This window comes from Loxodonta africana, chromosome 12, assembly GCF_030014295.1.
Source record: "Loxodonta africana isolate mLoxAfr1 chromosome 12, mLoxAfr1.hap2, whole genome shotgun sequence".
NCBI classification, from domain to species: domain Eukaryota; kingdom Metazoa; phylum Chordata; class Mammalia; order Proboscidea; family Elephantidae; genus Loxodonta; species Loxodonta africana.
Window position 1 is genome coordinate 74,754,807 of NC_087353.1, and position 27,971 is coordinate 74,782,777.

Below are 27,971 nucleotides of genomic sequence, written 5' to 3' on the forward strand. Positions count from 1 at the left end.
GGAACCTCCTTCCAGGGGTAACTAGGGTTGCAGAAAAGGATGGCTTCACCACCTGGACCCCCCAACCCAGATCCAACCATCCAGGGCCAGACAGACCCTCCTCTTGTGGGCCGTGACGGTGGTGGTAGTGTCAGACATCTCAAGTTAAGACTTTCTTGTTTGCTTCAGGTTAATGCCTGCTATGGAAACAGCATTCACCAACTAACAAAGTCCACAGGTGCTCTCACTACACTGACATTAAGGTGCAAAATGACCGAGGGGAAGCAGCAGAGTCCATTGAGGCATTTTATTTGTACGTATGTATTACATCCCTAGAAAAAGAATCCCAGGATTTTCCCTCCTGTGTGTTTTCGTCTTGCTTCCTCGTGGTCCATGATGCCAGCTGAGGTCGTCAGTACAATGAAACTATGGAGAGAAGAAAAAAATGTTTGTCTGAGTTCAACATAAAGCCACTCACTTTCTGGTGGAGAAAGCCCAAACATGCAACAGGGTTTAAGCAGACCTTCCTGTAAGGCACACAGGACTGATACTTGGCCACACGGACCGCGGAGTATCTGGGTTGCCAGTGCACAAACACAGCTCCTGGAACCAAAAGACCCAAATGCAGAGGCCCCAGCTACACTAACTCACACAACCCTGAGCTCTGCCAAAACAGGGAAACACTGCCATTGCCCTCTGCCACTTACTGTATATATGCTCACAGCAAGTTAGTTGTATAGAGAATGCATTTATACAATGGGAGCCCCAACCTGACCTAGCAACTTCATGACTTACCGTGATAATCAAGGTAACACACCTCTACAAAGCCTGAGGTGGTGTGTCAACCATGAGGCCTTAAAATTATAATTACCAAGAAAAATAGTTCTTATAACACTGTACTTAAAATACAGTTAACTATGACGTAGTGGGAATATATTCCAACCATGTCACCAATCACAACTAGGGAGCTTCAATTTAGCTTTAACGGAGAGCTAGTTAACTCAGGGTCACCTAGCTCAAGCTGTTAACAATGAGAACGAAGATTTCCAAACTGAGTCTCCCCATAGGCTTAGGGTTCAAAAGTGATTCAGGCCACAGGAGGAGGGCAAATCAAACACCTGTAATATGAACTGTAAGCAGTGGGACAAAAGAGGGGACAGGAAAGGGAAGACAAATCTGCCACACTCTCAGCCAGTCTCAGTTCTCGCATGCCTCTCCGAACCTGAAGCCTAACACATTAGGAGTTGTTGGGAATGGAGCCAATTACTACTGCTTTAAAAATCAAGAAACTCAGCTCAAGGCAAACTATATCACAGCAACCCTTAGTATTAACTTCTTTAATTGCGGAAAATCAACTCTTACCCAAACTGACGGGACGGGAGCAGATTATTCTGCCACTTTTCTAGATCTTTGAGTTGCACATCAAATCTGGGGCTGATCACTCCACACTGCAAAAGGGTAACAAAAAATACTGTTTGTACTTCACCAACAACAGGAAAACTGGGTAACACAAAGCACCATTTTTAATTGCTGAATAGTCACACATACCATCAACGCAATTTAATGTGTGCCTATTCTGTACAATCTCTCATAAATGCCATCTAAAAAATATAGAGGCAAAACTATACCCACCTGCCTAGTAAAAAAACAAAGACTTGAAAAAGTTAAAGAAGTATTTCCACACCTCACATTAGAATGGCAATCATCAAAACAACGGCAAACATGTTGGCCAGTCTGTGAAGAAGCTGGAACCTTCACCCACCACTAGCGGGGATGTAAAAGGGTGCAGTCACTGTGGAAAAAGTCTGGTGGTTCCTCAAACAGTTGAAGACAGGAATGCAAACAGAAACCTGTACACCAATATTCACTGCAGCACTTTTCACAATAGCCCCAAGGTGTTTGATGGTTAAGGTTGTGTATCAACTTGGCTGGGCCTCGATTCTCAGTGGTTTGGCAGTTATGTAATGACATAATCACCTCCAAGATGAGATCTGCTTGCTATGAGCAGCCAATCAGTTAAAAGGCGTTTCCTTAGGAGTGTGGTCTACATCCAATCTGTATGGACTTTCTGGCAAAGCTCGCTGGCTTTTGCTCTGCTCTGGATCCTGCCTTCTCGGCTGTCATCAACTGACCTCTGGGACTTGAGCCTGCAGTTCGGCCGATCTTGGGTACTTGCATTTGTCAGTCCTTGCACCTACATGAATCAGAAGCCTCCAGCATGAGTCCTAACCCACAGATTTGGGACTTTCCAGCCTCTACAACGCGTGAGCCATTTCCTTGACACAAATCTCTATGTATATATATAGGCTTCACTGGTTTTGCTTCTCTAGGGAACCCAGCATAAGACAAGGTGGAAACGAACAAAATGTCCTTCAACAGATGAATGGATAAATAGAATGCAGTATATACATACAATGGAATATTACTCAGCCATAAAGAGAAACGAAGTCCTAATACATGCCACAACATGGATGAGCCTTGAGAACACACTGAGTACAGTCAGTCACCAAAGGACAAAAACTGTATGACCCCATTGATATGAAAAAAGCAAATATACAGAAACCACAGATGATTCCTGGTTACCAAGGGTGGGAAGGGGGAAAAGTGGAGCTGCTTCTTAGGGGTTATTGAGTTTATGCTAATGATGGTGGAATGATTTGGAAAAGAATAGTGAGCCTGGCCTGTACAACTTGTAATCAATGTCAAAGAACTACACATGTAAAAACTGTTGAGATGGTGTTATCTCTTATGAATATTTTCACCACAATAAATTTAAAAAAAAAAAAAAAATTAATGAAACTAGCAGAACACAAGGCAATTCACTGCCAAGTAGGACAGGACATACTTATGTCAGGCCATCAGCATCCACCCTGCGGGCTGGGGACCTGTCCCAGAACAAATGACAAGATTTTAAGAACTAGGAAGCCAAGTGTTAATTAAGATTACAGTCAGCTGTTTTACAGTACGGTTGAAATCAATTTGTAGGCTCTCTAATCTTCAGTCTATTAAATAAAAATGCAAAATATCAGAATATCTAAGGAACAAGCTTCACAGATACTAACTAAACTCTAAGAACTGCTATACTTCCATATGGCCAAAGAGGCACCACTCTACATGTCTAATCTTTTGATCCCAGACAAGTTTTAGCAAAAAGTTGTTTGCTATCGGCACAAAGCAACAACTAACCCTCCAAAGCCAAAGTACTATAATTTAACATCCAATTATATGCAAATCCTAACACATTAAATGGTCAAACATCCACCAGCTTAAAAAACAGGCTACGTGATTTTGCCTGTGGATTCCTACAACATGGGTTTGGATAAAGGAAACTGATGGGATTAAAAGCCTCTTTAGGACTAAACGGCCCCCTGCTTTCATCACTACCCTACGAATAACTTACATCACTGTGTAAAGTTTCCTTCCCACTGTTTCCACATAAGAACCGACCATGTGAAAACAGGATTACCACCAAAGTGACAACTCCAGAGGGCTAAATAGTTGGGTGTGCACATCCATACAGCTACCTAACAAAAAAAAAAATTTTTTTTTTTCCATTAAAAAGAACCAAGGTGCCTGCATGTGAACAAAAGGGAGGGACTATGAGGTTAGAGAATAATCCTTTGGACCAGTTGCAAATCAACTCAGCAAAGATGCAAAGCTACAGACACTAAAAGATGGGCCTATCAGAAAGACCCAACCAGGCGAGAAGCCTGCTCAGATTCTCCATTTTCTACCATTATTCCATAGCTATGCTATCACTTGACTAATACAGCCAAGGACAATCCCATACCAAACAGAATACAGAACAGAAAAAAGGGAAAATTAGTTCTCCAACCAAGCTACAGTGGCTTCCATTTCTCCAAGCTGCCAAGGCCTTCATTCCACAGTAACAAGGCAAAACCCGTCTCATTCAGCTAGTAGAATTAAAGCAGTATACCTTTCCCCTAACCAGAATTTTCTTAAATAATCTAGTCTCCAAACACTACCTACTTTATATCCCACTCCCATTACATTTCTATAGCAAGGATAAGAGAAGACAGACTCATTTCTTACATGAGGGAATCTGAGACACCCTTCTTTACAGATGAATAAATAAAACTCGAATAGATTTCAACTGCCTCTTAGCTAGAATTTTTTCAAAACTAGTATACCAAAGAACAAGGATACAATAAGAGTTCCGTTTGAGAAATGCTGTTTAAATTTACTTCTGAAGTTATTCTGTATATATTAAACATCCAAGAGGAATTTGGTACGCAGCTTTTCATTAACTTAAATCTGCAAGACAGTTTAAGTGCTAAGCTATATACAAGGTCCATGTGTGGTACAAGGACACCTGGTAGCGCAGTGGTTAAGCACTTGGCTGCTAACCAAAAAAGCTCCATAGTTCAAACATACCAGCGGATCCACCAAAGATGTGGCAGTCTGCTTCCATAAAAATTACAAGCCTCGGAAACCCTATGGGGCACTTCTACTGTCCTATACGGTTGATACAAGTCAAATCGACTCGATGGCAATAGGTCTGGTTTTCATTTTGCTTCTTCTGTAGTACAAATGGTTTGTGCTTGACTACTAACCTAAAAGGTTGGTGGTTCGAACCAAAGCAGTGGCACAGGCAAAGAAATGCCTGGTGATCTGCTTCCTTAAAGATCACAACCAAGAAAACAGTGCTCTACTCTTAACACATCCACTGGATAATGGGTTTTTTTTTTTTTTTTAATTTACATACTGGAACCAGCTCTCCAGCCAATTACTAGTTACAGCCTACTGGACATACCCTAACCTTCTCTAAAAATTGGAAAAATACTAACACACATCCCCTTCCTCAGAATAAAAAAAAAAAAAATAGTAAATTCAAATCCCACTTTAGGGTGCAGCCAGCAAGTGATCTCTTACAAAGTCTTCACATCCAGTAGTATTATTTACTGGAGCATCACCTCTATCCACACATGCAGTAAGTACACTCTACAATGAAGCAACTATGTAAAACATGAACTGCTGAACTCAGTTACTAGGCAACTACCTGATCAATATGGCCACTGCCAGCAGAACTCGCTTTCTCTCTGGGCCAGTTTTCTCCCCATCTGTGTTGGACTAGTGGATTTCAGATCCCTTGCAAATCTGAATGCTACAAACCTGAACACAGAAAGCAGGGGTAGCAACTCTGGGACCTTAACTAGCTTAACTGGGACCATAACTGCTGAAAAACTACATGCAATCAGGTATATCACAAAGTTAAAGAGATCTACTCGGTCACACAGATGACAAATCAAACTGAAGGGCAGCACTGACCTCAAACATATATATAGCCTATGCCAGCAGAACCACAAGTGTTAAGAGTCTGTTCAAAACTCAACACAATCACCGAGTAGGACAGTTATTTATACGTGATGGGCTATAATGCCTTGGGGCTGCTAAGGTACAAGCCAGTGGGGGGGGGAGTGGTGTAACACTGAAGATTCAATACCACCAGGGTCATTCACCCCAACCTCCCACCTCCCTTCGGATAGCCTGTATCCCACAAACACTGATACTAACTAAAGCAAGCACAGCGCCACCATTCAGTATTCACAAACGCAATTACAAACACCATGTTACAGAATCCTTAAGGCTCTTAAATGTGTAGAACAATCAATTCTTACCTTGTTTAACCTGCCTGTGAGGTTCACAACAATTTTCCCAGCTCTGTGATCATCAATGATTTCAAATTCGCCAATGTAACCTACAGAACACAAATGACTGTATTAAATATTATTCTGACAAAACTAAATCTTTATGCCCCTCTAGTATTCCTGTTGTTTGCCTCCCAAATACTGAATACTTTCCCCTCAGATCATCGCAGGGATTGCACTTTAGGGAGAGAGAAAGACATACAATCTAGTAATATGTAAAACTCTTGGCACAACACTCTTCAATTCTGGAAGGATTATTTTCCCTTTACCTCATCATAGCTTCCCACTCCCAAAGGCTTATTTATGCACAAGTGCAGCAATCCTCTCCTCCATCCCAAAGGGCTCTTAGAAGAGCTCAGGAGCCCTTCCAATGACGTATGTTACAAAATTACTCAAAGAACACTTTCAATTCCAAAACACCCAGCAAGTCAACAGTCAAAAACACAAACTCGCTCCTTTCTTCAACAGTCCTACTTCACTCAGTGATTCTTCAGCAAGTTTCATTTGCTCGCCCACCTTCCCAGTCTCACCCTCCCTTCCGCACACGACTTTTAACTTACAAGACCGATTCCTTAAGTATATTCACATCAGAATAAACCAGCAACACTTACCATGCTTCATCATCACAGTTAGAAACCGAACAATGACCTTTGAGCATGGCCTGATAAGAACCTGACGTTTGCCTCTCTTCTCGGCATTATTGATGCTCTTAAGGGCATCGGCCAGGACATTCATGCGCACCATTATGGCTGTTCAGGGGAGACAAATCAGAGTTTTACTCACATTGCCAATATCTGCAGACACCCAATCATTCTACTCCAAACACATCCTCTTCTTTCTAACCCTAAGCAAGCTTGTTTCTCAGTATCCCAGCACCTATGAGAATTCTTGATGTTGGACTTTGAAAGCAGGTAATGAGAATGTCAGCTTGCACAATTTGACCCTCCCTCATTCACTAACCATACTCTTCTATGAATCATCCAGTACACTAAAGATGGGGATAGAAAATAGAAAAACCTGGGGCAAAATCACCAGATAAACCTAGAACTGGCAGAATATGGCACCTACCAAAACAAAACTACCAACTATGGCCTACCAGTTACAGGAGCTGGCAATCGCCAGCAATATATTCCGAACTTCTGAAATCCAGTAGCATCTGTACTATTAACATTTGCCTTCACATCAACTCACTTTCGGTCTTGTCCCAAATAATATCCCTGAAATGCTTAGTTTTCACCTACACCGATAACTACTTATCTCAAACGTCCACCCTTGTGCCACCTAAAATTGTGTCCAACAGCAAGCGTACCACACACTGACCAGTAGGTACAGATTTATTTCACACGGCAGCCGACTGAACTCGGTATTTCAATCAGAACTGTAACGCTCCTAAGGTTAGCGGCCACAACATGTTTCCAGGGCCAACACTAGAGATCCAACCTGCTTCCTGAACCTCAGCAGTTTCTAAAGGGAAAACCCCAGCTCCCAGAACACTCAGGTCAGTTCCCAGCAACCGAGAACACCCGCTAGGATACAGCTTTCCCTGCGAGTCGCCTCAGCCTGCCAATTTCCGAGAATTGCTGCAGAAAAGCGAAGCGGCAAGGCCCACCCCAGCCACCGTCCCCGAAGCATACCATGGCCTAGAGGCAAAACGGTACCTCAGCCGCCAAGCGAAGGTCTATGCCCGCAGACCGCGCCGGGGCTGCCGCCTCTCCGGGCAGTGAGAGACCCCACCTCCCGCCAGCGCTGTGGCCTGCACGCCACAAGCCCGGCTCCTCAGAGTACAGAGCGTGGGGAGCCCGGGCACGGCTCTCCTCTTCGCCTGCCCAGGCCCGCTCAAGGCCAGGATCCCCGACCCAGGCGGGCCCCGGCGCCGTCGCAGGGCACCGCAACGGAGCCTCAGCCTGCGGGATGGTGCCGATAGCCAACGGATGGTGCTGGAGCCCTCAGAAGTAGTTACTTACCGGCACGGAAAGATGGCGGAAAGAGGAAGAGAGAGGCAAGCGCACGGAGTTATGGGAAGCGGGCGGGCTATCGCGAGACCTACAAAGGCGCGCTACTTTAAATAAAAAAGGACCTCCGTGTGAAAGAGGTGGATGAAGGGGCGGAACCTCCGCAGGGGTTAGCAGTGGAGAGTCGATGGAATCGACCTCCCTTGGCAACGCCAGGCCGACAAGGTAAGGTTTATCACTAGTTGGTTCGACTCTCTTCTAGCGTTCAATTTGTAAAACTAAAAAACTGACAAGGGCCTAGATATTTGCTAATTTTTATTGCAGTAATTTTTCGCCACTTAAAATAAGGAATAGGCATGGAAGACTTGCTTTTAACGGTATACGTTTTTGTTTTGTTTTTTATTGTGCTTTAGGTGAAAGTTTACAGCTCAAGTTAATTTCTCATACCAAAATTTATACACATATTGTTATGTGTCAGTAGTTGCCATCCCTATTTCCACCCCGAGTTTCTCGTGTCCATCCCACCAGCTCCTCTCCCTTCCTGCCTTCTCATCCTGCCTCCGGACAGGAGCCGTCCATTTAGTTGAACTAAGAAGCACTCTCTTCACGAGTATTATTTTATGTTTTGTAGTCCAGTCTAATCTTTGTCTGAAGAGTGGGCTTCCGGGAATGGTTTTAGTTCTGGTTTAACAGAGCATCCGGAGGCCATGGCTTTAGGGGTTCCTCCAGTCTCAGTCAGACCATTAAGTCTGGTTTTTTTACGTGAATTTGAGTTCTGTTCCACGCTTTTCTCCCGCTCCGTCAGGGACTCTGTTGTGTTCCCTGTTGTTTTATTTTGGTTTTTAAAACGTGTATATATTACTCTTTCCAACCAGTTAGTTAACAATATATTTTTAAATTATTGGCACCTTATTGACTCACCTCAAATCTTAGAAATTACTTGCCGGGGCTCTAGACGTTCGAGTTGTGGGATACACAGTTTGGAAGAAAGCCAAAAATATTTCTAAATAAACACTCGGAATTCTGAGCCCGTGGCTTTTATCTTTTGCTTTACACCCAGATAAGAAGAAATTTGGGCAAGTCTGTCATCCTTCAAACCTCGGTTTCCCCAGATGTAAACTGGAAGTAACAGTAATAATGCCTGCTTCTCAAACGTTATTGCGAGGGTCAGGGGAGATAATGGCGGTAAAGGTCTTGTACAACGTCTGCCATGTCGTAAACAAACAACAAAAACACCCATTGCCGTCAAGTCATAGCAGCCCTTTAAGACAGGGTAGAACTGCTCCATAGGATTTCCAAGGCTGTGATCTTTACCGATTTATAAGGTTGCTATGAGTCGGAATTGGCTGCACAGCAACGGGTTTTTGGTTTAATCTTTAGGGAAGCAGACTGGTACATCTTTGTCTTGCAGAACAGCTTGTGACTTGGAACCACCGACCTTAACAGCTAAGCACTTAACAACTGCACCCCCAGGGCTCCTTTCCTCGGCCGCATAAAAGATGCTCCCCATAAGCTTTTGTAAGACATGACAAAGTAATTGCCATATAGTAGATGCTCAACATATTTTGGCTGTGGAAAGAGCAAGGTATTGTGGGTACAGCTTGGAGTCCTAGGGCCTGATCACCTGAGGAGTTAATTCTAGCTCTGCCCTCTTTGGAGACAAGTGACCTGAGGCAAATTACCTAACACCCAAAATATTTGCAATAGCCTCCTTATCTGTCTCACTGCTTTCACCTCTTCCCTCCCCTCTACTCACCCCGTAGACTCTGTGTGGCATCAGGTTTTCCACTCTCCCCAGCAAACCCCGGTGGTGCAGTGGTTAAGCGCTGGGCTGCCAACCTAGAGGTCAGTGGTTTGAATCCACCAGCCACTCTTCAGGAGAAAGATGTGGCATCTTTCCATAGATAACTTGCAGCCTCAGATAATCCTATGGGGCAGTTCTACCCTATCCTATAGGGTGGCTGAGTCAGAATCGACTTGACTGCAATGGGTTTGGTTTGTTTGTTCTTTGGTTGCTGTGTATGTTCTCAACAACAACAAAAAAGCTTACAGGGTCCTTCCTGGTGTGCACACTTGCCTCCTTGCACAGACATGCCAGACCTCATCCTCCACTGTTCTTCCCTGGCTTCCTGTTCTTTAGACACCCAGGAAAGCTCTGCCTGGCTCAGGGCCTTTTCCCTGACTTAACTTTCCTCCACTAGGCTTGCTCTCCCTGGCTTTCTTCATTCAGCTCTCCATTCAGCCATCACACACACATTTTTTTTCCCCATGGCACTTACCACCTGAAATATTGGAAATGTATTTACTGTCTCCTAGCTCTAACCCATTCATTTTCAAGCAAGCACGGAGCTCATCAGTGTTGTTCACCCCTGTATCCACAGCTTCTTAGAGAACTATCTGGAATGCAGAAGGCTCTCAGTACATATTTGATGACTAAATGAACAGGCAAATCTGTTTCCCTGTCTTAAAATGGGTATGGTACTACCAAACACTTGAATTTGCTGTGAGGATAAATGAAATAATCCATATAAAAGAGATTAACTCAGAGTACTCAGTGTTAGTTATTAATATATTGTCTCAGTCTATATCCTGCCACCCCCTTTTCAAATCACAGGTGAACCTTAAGGAAAGCAAAGCTCCCAATTTGAACATCTCGGGGATACAGAATTCCCTGGTTCTAATTTACTTTATAAAAGGAGTGCGTCTTTGGAGGAACCATGCCAATCTGGGCAAGAAGCCAGCTAAATGAGCTGCAAAGTGGAAGATCTGCATTGCAAGACATCAGGTGACCACCCAGAGGAGACCGGTGGTAACATTGGGTAGACTTTCCTTTCTGGACATGGAGAAACCCCTGGGAGGCTCCAAAAAAAGATCTTGGATTTGGGGTAAGGGGCTCAGGATTTGGTACAGAATCTGTTCCCAGGACCCAACAGGTATTAAAAAAAAAAAAAAAAAAAAACCCAATTCCAACACATTGCGACCCTGTAAGACAGAGTAGGACTGCCCCATAGCTTCTAAGGAGCACCTGGTGGATTTGAACTGCCGATCTTTACGGTTAGTAGCTGTAGCACTTAACCACTATGCCAGCAGGGTTAGACAGGCCCAAAAGATAAAATATCCAATTTCAGCCCAATTCTAGGAAGTGTTTTAAGGACAGACAAAAGTCATCTGACAATTACTGAGCATCTCCTATTGCTAAACTAAGCTGGACCTTGGGGTCACAGGTGCCCACAGCAGGCACTCTCTCCATTGAGGCTGCTCTGTACCCGCCCTGTGTCCCATCTTGGCCCTTTGACCCAATATCTTTGGCCCCATCTTATTCATCAGTCTTTCCCCTCCCATCTAGCATGGTGCTCGAATGTTTGCTGAATGAAAAGGATTTAAACCTTTTATTTCATTTTGTTCTTAGAAGAGTACCTTATAGATGTGTAATAATCACACAGGGTAGTTCATTAATCTGATTCTTAAATGTAATCATGTACACATTTGTCATGGATTAAATTATGTCCCCCCCAAAATTTATCAACTTGGTTAGGCTACGATTCCCAGTATTGTGTGGTTGTCCTCCATTTTGTGCTTGTAATTTTGTTAAAAGGATTAGGGTGGGATTGTAGTACCATCCCTTACCCAGGTCATCTCCCCGGGAGTCAGTGTAAATGGAGTCTTCCTGGGGTGTGACCTGTGCCACCTTTTCTCTCTTAAAAGAGAAGCAAGCAGAGACTGGGGGACCACACACCACCAAGAAAGAAGCACCAGGAGCAGAGGGTGTCCTTTGGACCCAGGTTCCCTACGCCTCGGCCAGGGGAAGGTTGAGGACACGGACCTTCCTCCAGAGCTGACAGAAAGTCTTCCCCTCGAGCTGACACCCTGAATTTGGACTACTTTACTGTAAAGAAATTTTTCTTTGTTAAAGCCACCCACTTGTGGTATATCTGTTATAGCAGCACTACATAACTAAGACAACATTATATTAGCTAAACTATAAAGAAAGTGGGACACAAGGAAAGATTCCAACTTTTATTTTTCTCCCTTTACATAAAGTAGAAGAAAGAATACAGGATTAAACTGTAAAAGTGGTTAATCAGTAGAACATGTATACACAAAAAAAAATTCAGATAGGAAGACAGGTTTATTTACAATGAGGAAACACATGTAAAATTAAGGTAATTTTCATATGCAACATTAAAAAACAAAACATGCTACATGGGTGCTGCTGTCTACAGCAGTATAGAAGGAAGGAAACACTTATTTAGGGATAGATATACCACAAGGTCCAAGTTTTACAGTTTATCAGTGCAATAAATTCACAAGACTATGACACCTAGTTAATCAGAGTTTAAGAACTGTTCCCAAATATGTCACATTTTTTGGCCCTCAGAGGATCACTCCTACAGAATGCAACTACTTTAAATTTCTAGTTACTGAGAGACCGATTCTAAGAAGCTTTCCAAGGAATTACAAAATCTTTGTAGACCAGAGGCCAACAGTCATCACCACCAGTTGGCTCTAACCAACAGCCTGTGCATTCTAGAGAGCAGTATCTAGAAAAAGTCAGAGGCCACCATGGTCCCCACCCCCTATTCCAAATCTGTGGGAACCAAAAGAGCCAGTACTGCCATAAAATGAGAATCCTGAGGCTTACTTTTAAAGACTTACTCTGGTCTTGAAAAATTAGTAGGATCAACTGTTTTCTAAAGAAATGAATCCTGACTAAACCTAAGAAGACTTCTGTCCTTCATTGGCTGGTCTTGGAGTGAGAGTAAAGGTCATAGACATGAGTCTTAACCTACTACGTACTTTAATTTTAGTTAGCTGAAAATCTGCAATAAAAACTATGTTAGAAATCCTAAATATAATCTTCTGGAAGTCTGCTAGTAAACTCAAGTCTACATGGGAGGGGACAAGAGCTCTACGCCTGTCAGAGTCCCCATTTGGGACAAAAGATCAATGTTTCCTACAAATTGCTAAGTTTTACTCAAGGGAGAAACCAACACATACCAGGGACATGGAATCAGTTTCATTTTATCCCATGGGGATTCTTCCTCCACGGTAAAGAAACACAATGTGGAATGAATCTTAATTGGTCTCTTCATCAAAAGTGGTAAAAATGGTCTCTGTACTCACGAAGCCAAACAGTTATTGTAAGCACGCTGGGGAAGCAGACTGCAGAACCAGCTTCCTGTAGCCACAGACCACAACCTCGTATCTAGCCCAAGCAAAGATTAACTTGAACAATTATCAAGAGTCACTGGTAACTGTACTAAAGGATAAAGTTCACTACTATATTACTTTAAGGGAAATTGCCTAAAAATAAGAATTCAATTAACTGTGGGTGAGAAAATTCAAAACAAGTCAGTACTCACTGAGTTGTCCATATAAGGTCAACTGATGAGAATATACCCAGCTACACTGGACATGAAGACACTATGCACAAAGCCTTACTCAGCAAGTCTTGAATTTCTATTAACTAAGGGCAGAATGAGGGAGGGCAAAGAGCTACTTCTGTAACATTTGAGTCTACAGATAGCACAGCAGAAACTGTTCCCAGGGACAATATATACCCCCATCAATCACTCTGAAGAAAGCAGCTGCATTATTCATTCTTCTTTTCTTTTTGTTTAAGAAGCTTGTTTATCTCCCTCTTGGCCATTCCAATGTACTTCGAAATGATTCCATGTTGGTTTAGTCCAGGAAGCAGCAATGCAGAAGTTACTGAAACAAACAAATTAAATTAAGGAGCCAGCAAGGACCTTCCTAAAGGTTATTACATTTTACAGAAGGGAGTTTCCCAGACACCCTAGGTTATCAGACACTAAATGGGAGGGCACCATACAAAATCCACTAATTCCACTAGTATTTATCCCCAGAAACTTCTGTTATATCACTCCAACCTCACATACCACACCACTGCCTATTTTTACCTCTTGCACATTACTTTCTACCTTGGTTATATTCTGTCTTAACTTCCTCTAAGACTACAAACGTTCTGGAAACAAGTAACTGGGTCTTGGTCATCTCTCTGCACCGCCACAGACCCTTGACTGGTGCCTTAAACTTCGTGAGCACTCACATAGGTGTTTACTGAGTACATTACAGATAGATTTAACTGGCCAGGACCTGTCTGTGCTTCTTCCTCAAAGACTTACCAATCAGGTAGGTGAGAAAAAGGTTGTGGACTTGCTGTCCCACCCAAGCAACCGCAGCAAGAAAAATGATCATGGTCATGAAGTACTAACAATAAAAATAATAAGAATTTATCAACTCTTAGAAGCAGACTAAGAAACACAGCTATCATTCTAGGAGTTTGTTTCAAAAGATGTAAAATCATTCCACTTTTATTTAAAAATACTTAATACCTATATATTACAGAAAACTCTATTACATGTAACTTTATAAAACTTAGATACATTTTCCCTCCTAGAATTACTCACTCCAGTGTAAATTAAGCTACTCTTACAATTAATAATTACACATGGTAAACTCATGTGAAGCTGGAAGAGAACAAACGCTTTCTAAGGATACGTCTTTTAGTTTTATTTCAGTAAATAAAAAATTTTTGTTCTACTAGAGTAAAAAGGGCAAAATTTAATTTTTAACTTCCAGTGATTCAATCTAATATAAAGACTTATGAATGTAATCAGAGGAGTTAAAACAGATGATAAACATCAAACTACATTAAAACAAAAATGATTATGCGCAATGAAGCAAAATTACTCAATCTTAAATTTTTCCTTTAGTTAAACAAGTCAAAGCAAATTAAGTACCATTTTAGGCTTTTCTTCCTTTAGTGTGAAGAGGCGTTTCCACCAGCCCACAGCTCTGCGTCGAGTTTTCACTAGATTGCTGCAAATTTCATGGAATCTTTGCTGTTGCTCAGTGGTCCTAAAAAAAACAATTTTCCCCATCACTGTAAACAAATCCCCATAGTAGAAATACATCATTCTCTTAAAGTTAAAAAGCTATCTTCTAAAGATGGTCTAAATAAAAAATAGCAATGACTCACCATTATCTCACTCAGGTGAAAAGTATCTTACGCCACTGAGACATCTTTTATGGCACAGGACTATGCTGCTACATAAAGGGGTGTATGTATATACATATCTTTAGTATGTTATTTGTTGTTGTTAGGTGCTAGTAATAGTAAATTATGGCTCTGAAACCACATTTGGTTAATGATAGTCACAAAAGACTCATGACTACTTTGGGCCATGCAGAAATCTGTATAAATTAATTTCTCTGCTCATTTATTATTTTTCAGATCCTAACGAACCCTGGGAAACCCTGGCGGCATTTAGCAGTTAAGAGCTATGGCTGCGAACTAAGGTCGGCAGTTTGAATCCACCAGGCACTCCTTGGAAACCCTATGGCACAGTTCTACTCTGTCCTACAGGGTCGCTATGAGGTGGAATCGACTCGATGGCAATGGTTACAGGTTACGGGTTAACGAACCCTGCAGGTTGTAGCCCATCAGAGTCCCACTATTCTGAGAGGGCATTCAAAGCGTAGATAGCCCACAGCAGGAGTAAAAAACAGTTCAAATCCAAATTCTTTATTTAGTCCCAGTAAGGGAAAAGATGATCACAAACAAAACAGTAGCAAAAATCCAAACAGATCCTCTAAGAAAGTTCTTTATATACATAATTTTCTCCTTGGTTCTGATAAAAAGTAACTGCCTCTGTACTGTCTTTGGTACACAGACATAATGGCTAGTACAGTAACATCTGCAAAAGCCAGAACCTGTGTAAGGCGGATGCCAGTCAGAGAAAGAAAACTCAAATATCTTCCACTAAATAAAGAGTGACAGAAAAATGGTGACTGCGCCCTGTCAAGGCAGAAACCTTGCAAGACCCAGAAAAACAAGGCAGTCTCGTCGAGTTCTGGCTCTCGCTGGTTTCACTGTACTACTTAGTAGGCCTACCCTGAGGATGTGTGGCATTGTTTCCTCCAGTCCTCATCCTTGTAAAACTGCAGTGACAGATACAGTAAGAGGCTCCTGCTCAGCCCTGGAACTTCTTGCAAACAATCAGGCTTTATATGTTGCCCATGGTCAAGGCTAGATTGTGGCAATGCAACATAGTATTCCTCCTTCCTCAAAGGATCAAAAAATAAAATTCACTTTATCGATAACTGAGTCACATACTGATTACCACGAAACTATCAGTGTTTACTTCTGACAACTTTCCTCCAGGAGTTAGGAATTTAGCAGATTAGAATGTCATCTGACTAATAAAGTCAAGGTCAGAGGGTGATTCACTATGCTAGTTAAATCTGTTACAATGCACGGTCACAAACCTCCCCCCAAAACAGCATACTTCATTACTGCAAGTGAAAAACAATTCAAAGCGCGGTTCCTAACGCTAATCTTTTCTGCTCTGGGGAAAACATTTTAAAACACACGTGCTCAATTATCTCATGACTTAAGCAAACTCCTCTACAACATATCGGTTTATTCTCAAAGAATCCATAAGACACACACTTAAAATTCTTACTTTCGTGGAGCAGTGGCTGAGCTCAGGTTGCTAACCAAAAGTCAGCAGTTCAAATCCACCAACTGTTCCTTGGAAACCCTATGTGGCGGTTCTGATCTGTCCTATAGGGTCGATGATTTTTTAATTTGCTGTCATCTGAGGACAAAAAGCTAAAGGCACAGTCTACCAATCAAATTAAAACAACCAAGAGAGACTAGGCAGCTAAGGGGAAATCTATTCCATCATCCAATTTTGTTCATTATTTAGATCCAAGGTGGGAAATATAACATTCCAGAGGGAAGTTAAAATACTCTAATATGATCCTTAGCCACTTTACTGTTTTAGGACCTCATAAGGAATAAATTCAAAGAATGGTATAAAATAGACAGCCCACTTTTATATACAGTTTGAACTTATTCTGAAGCACTTGCTATGCATTTGGCTGCCTACCTACCACTGCGCTGTCTCAATTTTTCAACCTTAAACACAAGGTTTTGTAAGTCAAAATAAATGGTAACCCTAAAAGGACTATGGAGATGTAAGAACTGGAAAGTCATTGTATCTGAATCAGCTAAGAAATTCTTCACAGAAAAGCAAAGAAATCTAACCCCTTGATGTCTGGTGATTAGACAATTCTTTGTGCTAATTGCAGCATACTAATTACAGTCACTAGGTTCAGTAACTTCTCAGAGATTTCAAATCATGATTCCACCTACCATTTATTGGAGCCAAAAATTCTAGGCGCTAAAATGGGAACAAGGTAGTCAGCCAAGCACAGAAACATAACAAAACAGGAAACACCTGACAGAACAGATGGATCTAGGTAGTAGATTGTCCTGTTTAAAAAAAATAAAAATAAAGGTTAAAAACATAGTCACTATTACTCCTAGCTGAAGATTTTTAACTACACATGTAGTCCACTGGTTCTCAAAGATGTTATTGGCCCTTTTCATTCAGTTTTCCAGAAGCTTCAAGGCAAGAGATCATCATTGCAATAGCTAATGGAATATGTGCTTATATAAAAAAAAAAAAAAAAAAATTTAATTTCAAATACAGGCAGTCCCCGGGTTACTAACATCCGACTTAACAAACCCCTACAAGCCCTATAAACCCTCCTCTCCCTGTAAAGCCTATTATATTAAAAATTCGAGGTACATACAATGGTTCCTAATAATAAACAGGTGCTACTTTGCAACACGCATCAAAACATTATTATTACCGTATTATTACGTTAAAGACATTTTAGTGTATCTGGAAGTGTGTCTTTAATGTTTTTACGCAAGAAAGGTACATTATGTACTCTATACTAGCAGAAACATTTGGCTAACTGAAGTTAGATACAAACTGTACCTAACTGTTCCAACTTATAAATTTGACTTAAAGACTGACTTCGGACAGGAACTCATTCCTAATCCAGGGTCTGCCTGTACAGTAAAAATCAATAGACAAAAAGGTCTCTGGGGTCCTCGACAATTTCTAAGAGTATAAAGGGTCTTAAGGCCAAAAAGTCTGAGAGCCACTGATTTATTTAACTGCATTAGGTTACGAGTTTACATAAATACTACAAGTTCTGAAAACTAGGCAAACTGCTCTAAGAAAGAAATGGCATTCTCTACAGAATATACCTAAGATTTAAAACACTTTCATAAACGGAGGCTGTGCATTACCTGAGCCCTTATTAACAGCAAGCACACACCACAGTAACGCAATAGCTCACTTACAGAAATACCAAAGAAACCACGCCCATGATAGCAGGTGGAAACCAGGCTCTTTCCCATCGGAGGACTTTGTCGGCCATCAGCATCACTTCTCCCCAGCCTTGCAGCTGCTCTTCCAGACTTGCTGTCTCTGCAGCCTACATATCATCAACATTCAAAGCGATCACTTTACCAATCTCAACATTTCTGTGATTCCTAGGGAGTTAAATTCTTCAAAGGTACCAAATATGTAAAATCGCTACCTCACAATTAGTTTCTGAAGACCCTGTAATTTTGGTTTCACAGAAAGAAACCAAAGGGGGAAAACCTATCGCTTAACGGTCCCGTTCCAAGTCCAAGCACTGGGCTACTTTACATACATGATGTAACACCATGTTACATAGAGCCCTTGAGGTAGGGACAATTAGGTCTATTTTACAATTAAAGTGAGCTCAGAATGTTAACTTTCCCAGCCTCATACATTACTAAGTGGTAGCGCCCAGAGTATTTATAAAATCAGATCACTTAAGGTTCACTCATTTCAGGTGCTTAGAGTTGATCTGTTGTTCTTGTCATTTCATTGATTGAAACCCTTAGTTCGAAATGCATTAGGAAAGCCTCTCTCTGAACAGCATTCAACTCCTAAAATAGTTTTTTGGGTAATGGAATCACGTAGATGTTACCATCATTGTACAATCAAGGAAAACTACTTTTGCCTAATTATATGTGGCATTTTAAGCTCAATATATCTCCTCAATACTGTTATTTATTAGGACATTCTGGTTAGACTTCAAATTCCTCTGCAAATCTGGCAACTGGCTGAAAATGGACCTCTAGGATGAGCTAATGCGGCAAAAGCCCTTAAATTGATTTTGGTAAAAGAAAAACAAATTGAAACAGAACACCTAAGCATCCTTATAAATGTCATCACTAGGAAATAGGGAAATGACAGGGGGCAGTTCTGCTTAATCTCGATAAAGATGCTATTCATGCCACATTGCTCACTCAGGTGACCTGAATGTTTCTGACTTTAAGCATTTTATATGCTTATACTTCAAATAATCCTTCCAACAACCCTAAAAGGAAGGTGTTATTATTCCCATTTTACAGATGCAGAAACTGAGATACATACACAGAGATGAACAGATCTGAACCAAGGAAACCCAAGGCCAAAGGCTCTGCTCACCTTACAAGTTATTCTGCTCTGCTGGAAAAGAGTAGTTGAGTGCGGGATTCCAAGGTCTAGACTAGAATCTGTCATTTCAACAGCTGTGTGAGTTCTTTGTGCCTCAATCTTCTTAAAAGGCAGCCCAGAAGTTGTGTGCTCTGTATTTTTAAGGGGGCAGGCCATGCATTTCTAAAAACCACTACAAAGTGAAAATCATGCACAATCAAAACTGCCTGGGGCAAAGTCACTTAATTCGTTAGCACCTGGACTGTTTCAAAAACAGATTTAAATGCTTCAGTTCCTCTTTTCTTTGCTGTGTGGTGTGGCCAGCCTTTCCCGGGAGTAGGGTAACGGACAAAATCCAAGATTTCTCTCTTGTTTTTGCCTAGCTCTTGCAGTTAAATTTGTGAGCCTGGGATACAACCCCACTGTAGTTCCTTCAGGTTCCTGCTTATTCTAAAGTTGTCTCCAGCCGCCCTATGACCCACAGCCTTTCAAAGTCCAGGCAAACGCCAAATCTTCCTATTGTCCTTCCAGCTGGACCCCACTCCCAGTTCCCTGCGGTGACCTCGGAGCCTCGCTGCCGTTTTAAGTTGTGCCAGCTTTAAAAGAAACTGGGCAGCAGCCCTTTGACCTTCCACCTCTGTCCCAAGTATTAGAGAAAGAGAAAAAAGCTACATTCCAGTCCGGGTAATACCAAAGAGGGGGAACCCCAGATCCGCCTGGGGCCCCCGCGCCCTCCGCCCGGCCTGCACCCCGGCTTCCCTGCCGATCCCCCTTTCTCACATTTCCTCCCCAACCCCCAATCGCGGAGACAAATCACGCGCCCTTCTCGCCCTGTCGCGCACCTTCCCCAGCTAACGACAGGGGTCAATACGACCAGTGACCGCCACCCAGGAACTACCCAGGAAGCCCGAGAGGCAGGCAGCGTCGCCTGCGCCTTAGAGCTGGGCCCGCCGCGAGTGACATGAACGAGGCCGCTGCAGTCGCCGGTTTGGGCCCGCCGAAATCCGGAAGCCCTGCTCAGTTTCCTCGCGATGGCCCGCCGCTACTCACCAGCAGGTTGGTGCTGCGATTATCGCCCTCCGCCATCGTCCCTGAGGTGCCGCCTAAGCCAGCTCAAGGCTCCTTCCAGAAAAACCTCGCCCCGAGCTTTCACGGCGACCTCAGCGCCAGCGTACGGCCCGCAAGTGCTTATATAGGCAGGCTGCCTTTCCCGACAGCCTCCGCGAGGCTCCCTCCTCATTGGGCAGATCGAGCTCAAGCCGAAGGGTAGCCGGACCAACCGTTGCCCAGCGCATGGCTTGAAATCGAGGCCAAAGGAGAGACAGGCTGAGCCGGCCGAGGAGGCTGGGACAGGGAGTAGCCAATCAGCGCCCAGGAAATGTGCTCGGCCCACCCTGAGCTCTCGGAAGCGGTTGAACGGTCGTTGCCAGGGGCTTGTTTCAGCGTTGGTATCCCTGTAATTGACGCATGGGCAGCTCTCGCACCCTCTTCCCCTGAGCCCCAATGCGGTTAAGGAGCCCCTCTGCTGTGCAGGACCAGGCGGAGAAGGGGATGTGGCCCTTAACCTCATTGTGGTTAGGGCGGTCGGTGGGCACCGGAGCCCATCAGACCAGTACCCCTCCACGGCCCCGCCTAAAAATCCCTTCTCTCTTCCCCTTGGTATGTCACTGAGCAGTTTAGCTCAGATTTGTGACTTGTGCCCACATCGTGATTTTTTTTGTGGACAAGTAAAAGCATTTACATAGATTTTGCTGCAATTTTTCTCTCCTACCGAGTTAGCGATAAGGCCTTGGCTTGGGGAAAAAAAGGGTGGTGGAGAGGGGTCGTAGTCTCTTGAGAACCCGTGAAAAATGCACCGATTTATAAAGTTGGCTTATTTACATGAGGACTTTGGGGGAAACTGTGGAGCGTTTTCTTAGAGAAACTATACGCTCCATCTCCAAAAAGGGATTGGTTTTACACGAGAGGTCATGTTAAGATGTAAACCCCTTTACAAGCAATTTAGGAAGTAGAACTATGAGAGACACTTTTAAGTCTTTTTCTATTTAGGATTTCAAAATGTATTAACAAGTGCTTTGATTATTATTCAATACCAAAAAAAAAAGTTGCCTGGTCAGATGTTGTTTCAGGTAAGTTAACCACAGTGTTTAACTTCCAACTTTTATCCTTTTTTTTTTCTTTTAAGCATATTCATTAATTACCAGGTTCTTAACAGTTCAAAGAAAGGAAGGCAAAAAGATACGTTAAAGAACATAGTTCGGACCACATACTGCCTCAAGAAAGCCAGGCAGAGGCAGGAGCATTGCGAATTTCATGAAAGGCTATGAAATTTTCTGTGTATCTTGGAGAAAAAATTAAGCATTTGGGTCTGATAAAACACTTGCGAAACAAGCTTTGCAAGGAAAAGGAACTCCCCAGTAAGTTCTCCTTTGGGAGATGTTGAGGAAAAAAATACAGACCCCATTTAGGGGTATTTGAAAGCTATGGAGTTTGAGGGGCAGGCCCTCCCCCACCTCTTCAAAAGAAAGATAAAAGGCAAAAGGACCTAAACAATCAGCAGCAATTCACATAATTAGTAAAAATTATGAGTGCACAATCTCACTGTAGGCTCAGCAACACCCATATCCAGAGAAGACATAGAGCTTTTAGTAGGCTTTAAAAGCCGACATTTCTTGAGAAATCCGCTTTTGCTACCAAATGCTTCTGGTTTCACCCAAGTTCCCTGTGTACTGCTTAAGACGGCTTTCTTAAAACCAGATTGTGAAAGTGAGGCAGCTGGAAAAAAAAAAAAGAAAAAAAAAGACAACTCAAAGAGCATGGGTTCTCCAAGGAGTATTGTTACTCAAGGAATGTGTTCCCAAACCTATTTCCAAATTCACAGCCTAGGGGCACTGCTATACAGTCTGTCACTAAGACTTTGAATTGGCCTAATTAAAAACAAAAACTACACAGTAGCTTTCCTTCTGAGCTGTATCTGTACTCTAGACAGGATGTGAGCTTTTGAAATATGCCACGTGACTGAGCAATTAACACAAATCCTGTTGCTTTTGTTAGTCGCCACTGAGTCGACCCCATGTGCAACAGGAAATGTCCTCCAGTCCTGTGCTATCTCCCAATTGTTAGCATGCTCAACATGCTTGAGTCCCTTGTTGCTGCCACTGTGTATTTTGAGTGAACTTCCAACCCAAGGGACTCATCTTTCAGCACTGTATCAAGACAATATTCTGTTGTGATCCACAGGGTTTTCATTGGCTAATTTTCGGAAGCAGACCACCAGGCCTTTCTTCCTAGTTTCTTAAGTCTGTAAGATCCACTGAAACCTGTCCACCATGAGTGACCCTGCTGGTATTTGAAATAACCAGTGGCAGAGCTCCCAGCATCATAGCAACATGCAAGCCACCACAGTAAGGCAAGCTGGCAGATGGGTGGTAGTAACATCTAGCACCAAGAAATGTCAACTTCAAATACCAAAACAAGTTGGGCATTTTAATGCCATTTTTCTTCAGAACTTTCACATCCGAGGGAATATACACTTCACATCTTCTTTTATGCCAGTAATGACCTTTGGGAGTATTGTTATGAAGTACTGCCAAAATTAAGCTTAATCAAATTGATCCTTAAGACTAAGAACTTTCCCATTGAAGTAAAATTTCCACTGCTGTTCAATTATAGAACTTTGAGGGTAAAAAAAAATTTTTTTAAGATATTGCTGCTTTAAAAAAAAAAAAAAAAGGCAACCCATGTCCCAAAGTAGAATCTACTTTGACCAATAAATCCAGAGTTTAAATGCTACATCTTTTGAGACTGAACCTTTATTTTTTTGAAAAACAGGTATTTCATACAATCTTTGCCATGTTAATGCAAATCTGCACGAAGTAGGCAGGTATTTTTGTTTTCCAAAAGATGCATTATGAACATTTTCAGGAAGCTGGTGTGATTTATTCAACTTTTAATCTTAAATACAATCACAAAATTATATCCATCAGGAGGCATTACCACCTTTTGTACAGAGAAGCCACTTCTTTCATTTATTTATACAATGTTACTAGGACAAGGAAGATTCAGTTCAACTCAATTTGCTCTTATAAGGGTAAAAAGTAAACAAGTATGATGTCACTGCCACTGACATTACAGGTGGAAATATAAGGAAAATTTAAACCAGAAAAATAACTGACACAAGAACTTTAAATAGGAGCTCAAACTTTGCCAGGGGCGGAAAAAAAAACAGCAAAACAATATATGTAATCAGCCTGTTTTAAAAGAAAAACACTCTATAATTCTGCATTTCAGAACAACATGCAATTCCTTAAGCTTACCATCTTTTAAAAAAAAAAAAAAATCAAGCTATTTTAGGGCCTTTGTATGTTACTTAGCACAACAATTTTTCCCTAGTAAGTTCAGCCAAATTCCCATGGAAAGCAGGAGACTCTTAAGTGGTTCATGTTGTACAACTAACCTTTTTGGACCTATCAAGCTTCTCTCGATTAGAGTCAATTTGCCCTTTTGTAAATAAGGAACGGTGACATTGCTATCCGGGCCAAAAAAACAGGAAAACTGGAATAGATCCTCAGAGTTTCATAATGCCATGCATTTCCCCTCCCCAATGTTTGCAAAATGTTGTGACGCTAGCTAGTTTTTTCCCATAGGAAGAACCTTCCTGATACGACCCAAATATTGAAAACAAAATTTACTTGCTTTAGTTGACCCTTACGTTAATAATATATTCTACCTCCTTGATTTAAGGGAGGGATGGGGGAGTGGGTTTCTAAATTACTGGCATTTTACAAGTCCAACAAGATACAGAATGGAAGGACATTGGTTTTTATCCTCATGTAATTTTCTGTAACAAAGATACTTAAATGTGCTAAAAAAAAAAAAAAAAACCTTCACTGATTTTTGATGTATGTATATGAATAGAACCTACAGGCTAATTATGGGTGTTTTCTTAAATAAGAATTGAGAACACAAGAGGAACCAGCTCCTTTGATTTTAGCACTGCCAAAACAAGTAAGCCCCTAGAGTAACTACAAAAATGTGGGGCAAAATAGGCCAGGAAGACTTTCCCATTTAAAGTACTGCCTATAATACCCCAGATTAAAAAGAACCTAAGACTGCACATCAACTCTAATATTTGGCTGTACTTGCATTGCCCTGCTCAGCATTTTTTAATGGCTCTTTCCTTAAATTTCACACATTAGAACAACCACAATTAAAAAACAAAACAAAAAATGCAGATAACACCAAACATTGGACGATATTAAGAAAACTACTCCTTAAGTAACAGAGGCAAGTGTTAAGGGCAGAAGTGATCAAAGTGTTTCTTTGCATGACAAACTATGGCCCTAAACCTGGGGTTTGGGCTCTAAGAAAGCAATTTAAGGAAGCAGATCAAGAGCCTGATTATCAGTTGTCACACAGAAATCTTACATAAAACAACTCACCACAAGTACTCAGACACAAAAGAATCTTCATATTATCACCTAGCAAACTAAGAACTCATGACCAGACACGGCAAGACAAACCAAAGAAAGAGTAAAAGAGAAACACAGACAGCTCCATAAACTGCTACGCCGCCAGAGCTTTGTAGACAAAAATCAATTTTAAAAATTAGGTAAATCTAGCAAATTAAACACTGAAGATAAACTTCTGTTTCCAAGGGTACTTTCAGTAGAAGCGGTTGTTTGAAAGTTATTCTGTACCCCTGAATCTTAGAAAGACAGACAGGGAGGGAGAGAAAAGGGGATGGGTGACAGAAAAAGAACACAGGAGAAAGAGAGAGGATCCCTGGTTTTCCACAGGTATTTTGTGTGTCATCAAAAATCCATGACTTCTTAGTGAAGCACTCTAACTAGATTACTTTATAAGATAATCCCCAAAATATAGCCCTGTCTCTCAATCTGAGGTATCACCAGGACCGTTTACCTCCGATTAAATCCCTAACTGTTGAGTTCTCTTACAACAGTCCAAAATAGTAAGGCTACTTGCAGAATGACATCCCAGAGGAAACCAAGCTGTACAGACTAGAGTCTGCTTGTCCAGAGTGCGGTAAATACCAAGCTTTGAAGTCATCGCTTACCCCTGTCTGCCCCACAACTAAACACATAGAGGCCACACTATTCTCTGAGGGACCACTTTAAAATAAAAATGATGCATAATTTACCAGAGGCACGTTTCCTTTTTGCTCGGATAAGGAGCCAGGTGCCTGCCTCTGAAGCCTGACACTCACAGGCAATAAAATTCACCTATTTCATTTATTTTCTTTGCCGAAAAGGAAGCAATGTCTGTCTGAGTACTGCCTATTGGGACAAACTAGTGTGAACAGGTTTTTTAATTGTGATAGAAGGTTTCTCTTGTGACAATAAAGAACGTTACTGAGAAGACATTCCATCTCCAGAGAGCAGAGGTAATCCAGTGATGGCTGCAACAGCTCCTACAGCCGCCGGGAAATAAAGCAGTGTGCAAAATACAATATGGCATTGTTATTCCAGCTAGGTTGTTTTGTTTATAAAAAGAAGGTTCAAAATGAAAAAAAATAAAATTTGATGTGATCGGTTCCTTAACTTGCTATAATACAGGGTATTAAAAAAACACCACCTTTCTTCCAATACTTGATAAAGTATTAAGAAAGCACTGATACTGAAATGCATTTTCTCATGGGTATTTAAAGATTATAGGTTACTGTGGTAATAAGAACACAGAAAAGGCCCAGAGCTACATGGAATTTTTCCTTAATACTTCTCAAATTTGTCTGTGAAGCCTGGCCACTAGAAAACAGCCACTGACCTGATCTCTAAAATGCAGGAATTGTGTTTTACTTTGAGTTAACACGTGATTTTGAGAATCCTATTCAAGCCTGGATTTTTATCTTGGATCAACGATTTAGCTTACACAGCCAGTCCAGTACTGAAATGCAATGCTAAATTTAAGGAAACCTTGATCATGAATTTGCTATAATGTATTACCAAACAGTGAACTATTAAAATTGTGCAGAAAATGAAGTACTTCACAGACTAATAACTGAACTTAATATAAGATGTTGGTGGTTCTCACTTTGGCTGATGTTTCATGTGCACGTCCTAAAATGCCAGGTAAACTAAAGCACTTTTAATTTACACCTTGTAAATTAAAAGTATCAAACGAGAAAACTGAATTAAAAAAACATTTCACTCTACCTCCACCAGAACATCGCTTTATTGTTAATCTGTCATCAACAATGTAAAACTGTAATAGATACTCTATCCTGGCTTTTAAAAAGGTAAAAGATTACATTAGATTAGCTACTTCCTATGAAAAAAAAAAAAAAACTACAGCAATCACAGAAGAGGGAAAATCTGAATGACCCCAAAAAATGTACACTAGAAGAAAAGGGGGTGTACATGAAATCAAATGTCTGTCAGATTCATTGCTTTTGAATGCACAGTGACAATTCTGGGAAACTGTACATGATAGGATCACAGAAATGACTTAAATAACCAGAATTACATTGTGTGATCATCAGACCTTTAAACAATCCTTGAATTTTCCATGTAAAATCAGTGGTTGTGGAGAAATTTCTGTTTATCACTCCAAATACAAGTTGTTAACAGCATCGAGATGGAAGTATATAAAATACATGGATTGAAATAAAAGTGAATTCGAAAGATGGCTAATCTACTAGATTGGGTAAAAGGGGAACGGGTGGGAAGGGGGAGAAGTGGGGGCAATAGGGTGGTTTTTTTGTTTTTTTTCCCCTTCATTTCAGAAGTAAGTTCTTCCAATGTAGTGTATCTGTTACATAGCTCTCCATTTTCAGTCCATTTCTGAAATTCCAATCGCATAGCCTTTTTGTACTTACTGGTCAACCCAACCAGTACTGTTGCCGAGCAACAAGTGTAACTCGAGAATCTGAATGCATCAAATCTTCCTTGGCTGTGATTTCTTCGCGGCCCCAGTTTTCTCTGTTTCTGAGCGGGGTTTGTTTTTTCCTGGATTGTACACACAGGGTCAGGTGGAATGAAGTTCCAAATCACTCTGTGCTCCGCGGCATCCTTCTTCCTGCAGCTAACCTCCTGACACGTTTGCAGCTGTTCTGTGGCAGAAAGACAATCTCCGTGTTCAGGCGGTGAGCTTTCTTTCTTTCACCCTTGACCCTGGGGTTGCAGGCCATGGTGTTGGGCGTATCCCTGAGTGCAGCTGTCCTGCAGGATTCACTTCCTAGTGCACCGAGATTTCCTAGGTTTCCTCAGAGTAAGCCCCCAGTTGCATCACCACCGACTGTGGTGTGGCTTTGGATGCCTGAGGCTGAGTTGATTCTGGTGGATGTCTGACCTCGCTTAACCAGACTTATCTCCTGTCTTCCCATTCATACCCAGGCTGTCCAACCTTCATACAGCTGAGCCAAGTTATCTAGATTAGTTGCTTCCTTAATGACATAGTCAACCTGTAAAAAACAGGCAGGACAGTAATAATAAAAGACATTTAAAACTTGAAAGGACACGCTTCACCTGTGAGTTATATGAATTGTTTGAGTGCTGTTCTAATCACTAATCATTATTAATTAAAAGGATGTGCAGTAGTAACGTGAAAAGCAAGGTTAAGTAAGCTGGGCTTCCCTCATAATTCTAATGCTTATACGACGTGTGTGTCTCAGGAAAGTCCCTGCCCCTTTGAGCCTCACAACTCCTTAGGTGAGGAGTCCCACTGACCCAACAGGTGCGCTCAGGGTTAAACACGTGAAGTCACTGGGTAAATGCTTAGATAATGCATAAACAAGTGCCTGGTACAGGTTCTGGAACACCGTGGGTGCTAACCAATGTCCACTGACTCTGGCTTGGCTAAATTTTCTTTTACAGTAAGAAATACAGTCTTCTCTATATCCTGAGCATCCATCAGGGCCCAATTATGGTAAATGCTCAATACCTGTCTGCTGAGTTACAATCAATACCAAGAGTTGTGTGCAAAGGCCTCGATACTTGCCCTGCCCCTGTGAGACCCTTAACTTTCTTTCAGAGAAAATAATTATTGGAATAAAAAGCACAGTAGTCAAGCATCTA

The 27,971-nt window shown here is 41.7% G+C and overlaps 3 protein-coding genes and 1 long non-coding RNA gene across 10 annotated transcripts in view; 1 reads left to right on the forward strand and 3 right to left on the reverse strand.

Annotated features, from left to right (window-relative positions):
• Positions 1 to 271: 271 nt before the first annotated feature.
• Positions 272 to 7,713, reverse strand: RPS15A (ribosomal protein S15a). Of its 2 annotated transcripts, XM_064295639.1 has the most exons (5): positions 7,613 to 7,710; positions 6,260 to 6,397; positions 5,619 to 5,698; positions 1,342 to 1,427; positions 272 to 405 (listed from the first exon to the last, which is right to left on the reverse strand). In XM_064295639.1, exons 2-5 carry the CDS (start codon positions 6,390 to 6,392, stop codon positions 312 to 314), a joined length of 393 nt encoding a protein of 130 aa, XP_064151709.1. In that variant the 5' UTR covers positions 6,393 to 6,397; positions 7,613 to 7,710; the 3' UTR covers positions 272 to 311. The 2 variants fall into 2 exon arrangements, with proteins under 2 accessions (XP_064151709.1, XP_064151710.1); XM_064295640.1 differs by lacking the exons at positions 272 to 405; positions 1,342 to 1,427 and adding an exon at positions 1,461 to 2,173 and having other exon boundaries at positions 7,613 to 7,713.
• LOC135232973 (uncharacterized) lies at positions 7,670 to 23,311 on the forward strand. The gene is made up of 2 exons (XR_010323645.1): positions 7,670 to 10,385; positions 11,306 to 23,311. It is a non-coding gene; the product is annotated as an uncharacterized LOC135232973 (long non-coding RNA).
• Positions 11,605 to 20,042, reverse strand: ARL6IP1 (ADP ribosylation factor like GTPase 6 interacting protein 1). The gene is made up of 6 exons (XM_003418796.4): positions 19,990 to 20,042; positions 17,790 to 17,923; positions 16,785 to 16,904; positions 14,365 to 14,482; positions 13,747 to 13,831; positions 11,605 to 13,312 (listed from the first exon to the last, which is right to left on the reverse strand). The coding sequence occupies exons 1-6, from the start codon at positions 20,023 to 20,025 to the stop codon at positions 13,194 to 13,196; spliced, it is 612 nt and encodes a 203-aa protein (XP_003418844.1). The 5' UTR covers positions 20,026 to 20,042; the 3' UTR covers positions 11,605 to 13,193.
• The window catches only part of SMG1 (SMG1 nonsense mediated mRNA decay associated PI3K related kinase), a 104,156-nt gene continuing 96,091 nt past the window's right edge, over positions 19,907 to 27,971 (reverse strand). For all 6 annotated transcript variants that reach the window (XM_023558795.2, XM_064295637.1, XM_023558794.2 and 3 more), the window contains one exon: positions 19,907 to 27,358. In XM_023558795.2, coding sequence (XP_023414563.1) covers positions 27,281 to 27,358 — 78 coding nt within the window. In that variant the 3' untranslated portion in view covers positions 19,907 to 27,280. The remainder of the gene's footprint in view (positions 27,359 to 27,971) is intronic.

Excerpts from the sequence above, each read along its gene's own strand:
- RPS15A (XM_064295639.1), bottom strand. The coding sequence starts at position 6,392 with ATGGTGCGCATGAATGTCCTGGCCGATGCCCTTAAGAGCATCAATAAT. Across the intron at positions 5,699-6,259 it reads AACTGTGATGATGAAGCATG|GTTACATTGGCGAATTTGAA; the intron begins GTAAGTGTTGCT and ends TGTGTTCTGTAG. Across the intron at positions 1,428-5,618 it reads TCACAGGCAGGTTAAACAAG|TGTGGAGTGATCAGCCCCAG; the intron begins GTAAGAATTGAT and ends ACCCTTTTGCAG.
- ARL6IP1 (XM_003418796.4), bottom strand. The coding sequence starts at position 20,025 with ATGGCGGAGGGCGATAATCGCAGCACCAACCTGCTG. Across the intron at positions 16,905-17,789 it reads GTGGTTTCTTTGGTATTTCT|GACAATCTACTACCTAGATC; the intron begins GTAAGTGAGCTA and ends TTTTTTAAACAG. Across the intron at positions 14,483-16,784 it reads ATTTTTGGCTCCAATAAATG|GACCACTGAGCAACAGCAAA; the intron begins GTAGGTGGAATC and ends TGTTTTTTTTAG.